At 37.7% G+C, this 6,067-nt stretch overlaps 1 protein-coding gene across 3 annotated transcripts; it reads left to right on the forward strand.

The window, feature by feature from the left end:
- The first annotated feature begins 478 nt into the window (after positions 1–478).
- LOC147387327 (chitin-inducible gibberellin-responsive protein 1-like) lies at positions 479–5,824 on the forward strand. Of its 3 annotated transcripts, none has more exons than XM_086420738.1 (2): positions 479–950; positions 3,600–5,824. In XM_086420738.1, exon 2 carries the CDS (start codon positions 3,759–3,761, stop codon positions 5,517–5,519), a length of 1,761 nt encoding a protein of 586 aa, XP_086276864.1. In that variant the 5' UTR covers positions 479–950; positions 3,600–3,758; the 3' UTR covers positions 5,520–5,824. The 3 variants fall into 3 exon arrangements, with proteins under 3 accessions (XP_086276864.1, XP_086276863.1, XP_086276865.1); XM_086420737.1 differs by having other exon boundaries at positions 3,613–5,824; XM_086420739.1 differs by lacking the exon at positions 479–950 and adding an exon at positions 972–2,168 and having other exon boundaries at positions 3,613–5,824.
- The last annotated feature ends 243 nt before the right edge of the window (positions 5,825–6,067 follow it).

Below are 6,067 nucleotides of genomic sequence, written 5' to 3' on the forward strand. Positions count from 1 at the left end.
TAAAATAGTTATTTTTCTTTTCTTTTCATGTGCCATCCAGATTACTCTAATCCATATCTCACATAATAAGGAAATTGTAGTTTAAAAGAAAACTACCAATTAAGAGAGAAAATTCGAATGTAGAGAGATCAAGAGAAGAAAATTAATACATAAGGGATCAAAAAAAAAAAAAAAAAGACAAATATACACAATTTTAAACATTCTTATTGTTATTCATTTATAAGTAATTAACTAGGGATTGGTGTGTGATAATGAAAAATTGGTATAGCAATAGAAATTCTCTTATAAAACAGAAAATCGTTGTGGAACTCCATAACGACTCAACCAATTGTACTGTCTCAAACTCAAACTAATTGATCTGCTAACTCGGACGATTTAGAGTCCATAGAATTTTGTTAGAAACTCAAGTCGTGTTGAATATAACTAGACGAGAACCTCAACGAGCAGAAGTCCAAGCTTCAAGTCTTTCAACTTTCTGAACCGAGCGTTAAGATAACGTCACGTTAGCGTCATGGCTCATGAGTCAATGACCGAGTCAACGCGGCTAATTACACATTTACACCACCACCACGGCCTGCGTGCACGTTAGAATCCATGACGGTAGAGTCTGCTACAATGTAGTTGTACGCCAACTTTAATAATAAAAAAAGTAACAGTGAGCGCGGGTTCGTCGAAGTAGAACTGTGGTCGGTTGAGTGCCGTCATTCTTAGCTGACGTGGTCTCATCAAACGCGGACAAGACCGTCAAACATCAACGGTTTCCGTTACTTTCCCACTGAGCTTCCGTTAAATATCTCTTCCTCACTCTCTTTATCTATTAATCGAAGCTTAGATGCTTTTTTATCTTTCCACCTCTGTTGTAAACCCTAACAGATAACAATCAAAATCAAGGAAAATTTAAAACAAGAAGAAAAGAAGGGATTTTGATTTCGCAATCCAAGAAATTCGAGGTAGATTTCGACGTAATTTGTCTTTTATTTGTTGTTATTTTACGATTTTAATGAAATTGTGTATAAATCATTATGATTTCAGTTTGTAATTTAATCATGTTTGAGAATCGAATTTCTGGTTGATTTAACTTTGAATTTTTAGTATATTATGGGAAGATTCTGTTTCATTTGTCACAAGTTTTTTTTTTTTTTATTTTTTTAATTTTTATTTCTTTGCTTTACATTTAAGATATATCTTTTTAATTGTTGAAAGTTAGGGTTTTAGTACCTTGTTTTGGGGAAAACAAAGTCTTTACTTTCTCTTGTTTTTTCTCTTCGAATGCAAATTTTTATTGGTGTTTTGTGGCAATTTGTATCTCAAAGCTTGGAATTATGAATTTGTTTTAGAGGTGTTTTGTTTTGGCTCAAGATTTACTTTGATAAACTTAATCAATTATTTATATTTATTTATTAGCATTTTGGGTTTGAGATAGTTAACTAGTTTCTGTTTTCACTCATAGACGTGATTTGTATTGGTTCTACCATATATCATTGATCTAACTTTTGGTATCTAGTATAAATATTTGGAGATTATTGATACAAAATTTGTAGTAAATGGTTTGAAATCAAAGGATCATTCGACAACTTCAAAGTTCCAAGCTTTTTTATATTGATCACAATGAATTTTATAATTTCAGTTTTTTTTTTTTTTGGAAATTGAGTTGTGATATTTTGAGTAATATTTAAAAAATATATATATTTTATCTTTAAAGTAAGTCCTGCTTGAAGGAATAGATATTCAGATGATGGAAACATGTTTTTGAAAAAAAACAAGAATCTGTATAGTTTATTTATGCAGAAATTACCTTCCTTCCTACTTTAGTTTGCACCAGATATAATTTCCTTGTAAACATCTACGGAAAGCAGATGTCTTTAGGGTTCAATTTCACAAGTCAAGGTACAAGATTGTTTTTTTAATAGGTTTCATAAGTGTGAAGGCAAATTTTTATCCCATGTGTTGGGTATTAACACATAGACTTTACTGTCTCAATGAGGAGACACCTTCAATTTGAAGGCAAGAAATTGATGGAGTTAAGATGCAATTGTATGTGAGGAGGAAGAGATTTGTAACGTTAAGCTGAAAGAAAGTGAACACAATCTTCTAGAAAATCGTTCCCTTCTCGAATATGGGGATTCTGTCTATTAGAATGTGTAGCCGCATTTGTGAGTTAATGTCTGGTCAGTGAAACTTATCTCTTCATGGAATTCTTATTAGAAAAACGGCATATAGAGAATACATATTCTAAAGACTCAATGCGCATGAAAACTTTGAAACCTCCGGCTTTGAGAGCTTCTTGGTTTGCTTGACATGAGATTCATTCTTTGGAATGTCTGCCAAGGCACCTTAGTTTGATCCCCTTGACATTACTTCAAATTATTCTCATACATCAGTTTGCATAGCCTTGTGGCAATCTTCCACATAAGAAACTAATGGAAAATGACCCCGAATATACTCTGAAGAACATTTATTGATGTTGGCATTTTTATGATTGATGAATTGTAGAACCTCCACTTAATGGTTAATGACTGTTGTTGGGGTATTGTTCATTACGGATGCTGAATTTGTCATACCTCCATAGGAGATTTATATTCTTTCAAAACAATCTTTAGAAATGAAAATATATTTGAGAGACAAGACGTTAATTTTCGTTTCTACCTTTGAAATAAGTATATGAGGTCCTGTCCCACTCATCTGTGCAAGGGAAAATTCTAGCTAACATGCAAGTAGGGCTTAAAATGGGTCGGGTTCAGGCCAATCTGAGTATATCCAGATCCAAATTTTGTATCTGAATCCGTAACTGTGTCCGAATCCAACTTGGATCATATTAGCTAAAACCATTTTGCTTTCTCTAAATCCGGTTCTGGATCCAACTTGACTGAGTTACTTAATTCGGGTCAGTCGGATCGGATAATTTTGGACCGTTCTACATTTTTTGTTATATTTCTTTTCTAATTTCTATACTATTCTATGTTACTATTATAATTTTTATTTTATAAGAATTCATGTTACATTAAAATAGTAGAAAATATATATTTTGAAAAACATAGTTTTCAAAGCAATATATCATTCGGATCTAGGCGGATATAGGGATGGATCTGTATCCAACCCAGATCTTGGGTCAAGGGACATCAACCCATATTCAAACCATTTTTATTTGGGTCTACTCCAAGGGTCCAAATCTGCTAAATTTGGATTCAGGTCACTTGGATTTCGGGTAAAATCCGATCCATTTATGCCCTACATGCAAGATATCTGTAGCCTTGTTGATATCAACCACGTTCAACATAACCTTTATTTTGTTCATCCTTTGAAGCTCCTAGAATATGTTCATAGCCCTAAACTGTGAAGTTTCTTTTGGCTGATGAAGCATTTTGCTGCTTTGGGTGTACTAGATGATGAGATCCACCAGCATATACATTTTCTGCATTGATTTTGTGTTGAAACTCAGTCAAGAACATGAGCTCTTGCAATTGTAATGATGCTTCACAGAAGAGTTCATAATTTAGAGTGAAAATAATCTGTCCTCCAACTGTGCTTCGATTCTCTTGTAAACATTGAGTGTCTGGCACATCTTATTAACTATTTCAGATCATTTTTCCTGATTGAAGTTTTTGTTTGAAGGGAAGGGAATACTTCATTTTACTCTGAAGAGGATAATGAGGTCGGCAGTATTTCTTCCTTAACAAAAGGCAGAGAGGGGAGTTCATTTTAAACCATCATAAGACTAAGAATCGACACAATCCAACAACCGATGCAATCTCCATAGCATGGATATGGACCAGAGTTTCAGGTATGGTGTGACTGGTGTGGAATTATCCTGTGAATCGTCTGATACTCCTCCTCTTCCTTCAGTGATCTCCGAATGGATGATTGGGCCCATGAAATTTGAATTGAGGAACTCACCCAATTCCCCTCTTTCCTCTCACTTCGACTCCGACACCTTCACTACATTGAGCTACGGCCAAGAACAGTACAGCTCCTCGGAGAATCTTTCAGGGATCAGCCCTTCGTGTAACTCTTCTTTAGATTTCAACAATTCCTTTCAGCAGATCAGTCTTCCCCCGACCCATTTTGGAAACATTGTGCAACTTTATTCTGGTGGGAACTCAGTTTTGCAAGATGTGAATCGTGTTCAGAGCATGAAGCATGTCTTGCATGAAATAGAAACTGCTCTAATGGCCCCTGATACCGACGAAGACGAAGCAACAACTCCCATTACTGCTTTTGATGGAAATAAGCAGGAAGAAATATCTAGTCAGAGGCCAAGCTCGAGCCAACAACCTCTTGTAGGATCCTATTGTCATCCTCAGCCATCTTTTGCTGCCAAGCATCAGAAGTCAACCGATGGAACTAAGATAGAGAAACGTCACAAAGTGATGGAAGCATCTTCTCAAGAAATTCCCCCAGGTAACCTGAAAAATTTGCTGATCGAGTGTGCAAAGGCTCTCGCTGAAGAAAGAATGAATGATTTTGAGAAACTGATTGGAGATGCCAGATGTGCTGTGTCCATCAATGGAGAACCAATCCAGCGTCTTGGTGCTTACATGATAGAAGGGTTGGTGGCTCGAAAGGAGGCTTCGGGCACCAACATATACCGTACACTGAATTGTAGGGAACCTGAGAGCAAAGACTTGCTCTCATACATGCAGATTCTTTATGAAATCTGCCCATACTTGAAATTTGGTTATATGGCAGCAAATGGTGCGATTGCTGAAGCGCTCAGAAATGAAGACCAAATCCACATCATAGATTTCCAGATCGCTCAGGGGACACAATGGATGACTCTGATACAAGCGCTTGCAGCAAGGCCAGGTGGGCCTCCACATGTGAGGATTACCGGGATCGACGACCCAGTAAATAAATACGCTCGGGGTGGCAGTTTGGAGACTGTGGGGAAGAGGCTGGCTGCAATGTCCGAGAAATTCAAAATCACCGTTGAATTCCATGCAGTGCCCGTCTTCGCAACGGAGGTCACACGTGAGATGCTTGATGTCAGGCCTGGGGAGGCTCTGGCCGTGAACTTCCCTCTGATGCTCCACCACATTTCGGATGAGAGTGTTGACGTAAAAAATCCAAGGGACGGGCTCATTAGGATGGTGAGGTCGCTGTCACCCAAAGTGACCACTCTGATAGAGCAGGAATCGAACACAAACACGACCCCATTCTTGATGAGATTCAGAGAGACGCTAGACTTCTACTCTGCAATGTTTGAGTCCATCGATGTGACCCTACAGAGAGACAGCAAGGAACGGGTCAACGTGGAGCAACATTGCCTGGCTAGGGATATCGTGAACATAATTGCTTGCGAGCAGAAGGAGAGGGTGGAGCGACATGAGGTTTTGGGAAAGTGGAAGTCGAGGTTTACGATGGCTGAGTTCAAGCCTTTCCCACTGAGCTCCCACGTGAATTCTGTCATAAAGAAGCTATTGAGTTATTACTCGGAACACTACACACTGGAGGAGAAGGATGGGGCGATGCTGTTGGGCTGGAAGAACAGGAGCTTGATCTCGGCTTCTGCTTGGCATTGAGAAGAATGAACAGATGACATGTTGTCGTGTTGATAATAGGTTGATCAGCTGTGTTTCTTAGTTATGCCATTTTGGTAGGTTATATATATGTACTTAACAGTGCAGGCTTCTCTAAACATCTTTCTTGAATTTCAGGGATTGATTGTTGTTTCACTACAATCATGTATCGTGGATCTTGAACACCTGCATCCCTCGTGTATATTCTACGTTGGCTCACAATAATCTGAACTTAAATTTGTAATACTGATGGGAATTTGCCCTATAAATTTTGGGTTACTTATACAATCTTATTTATACTTTTTTTCTTTTCTACTGTATTTATTTTATGGATGATTGATTATGGCACCTTAAACTTGCAAGATTAGCATTGATTTAAAACTTAAAGAGTGTTGGGGACGATTTTCTAGTCCAAAATATCGCTTCTAGCTTCCCACGGGAGTTGGAAGCCAAATTTGGAGCTGAACCATACACAATGTTAATAACTATTTGGATGAGTTCCTAGATCCTGTGGGAATCAGATGCGTTTCCATGTGAAAAATGCTATTTGG

This window comes from Akebia trifoliata, chromosome 13, assembly GCF_017979445.1.
Source record: "Akebia trifoliata isolate Shusen 1 chromosome 13, ASM1797944v1, whole genome shotgun sequence".
Classification (NCBI taxonomy): Eukaryota; Viridiplantae; Streptophyta; class Magnoliopsida; order Ranunculales; family Lardizabalaceae; genus Akebia; species Akebia trifoliata.

Bases quoted from the DNA above. Each gene is read 5' to 3' on its own strand.
- LOC147387327 (XM_086420738.1), top strand. From the start codon at position 3,759: ATGGATATGGACCAGAGTTTCAGGTATGGTGTGACTGGTGTGGAATTA.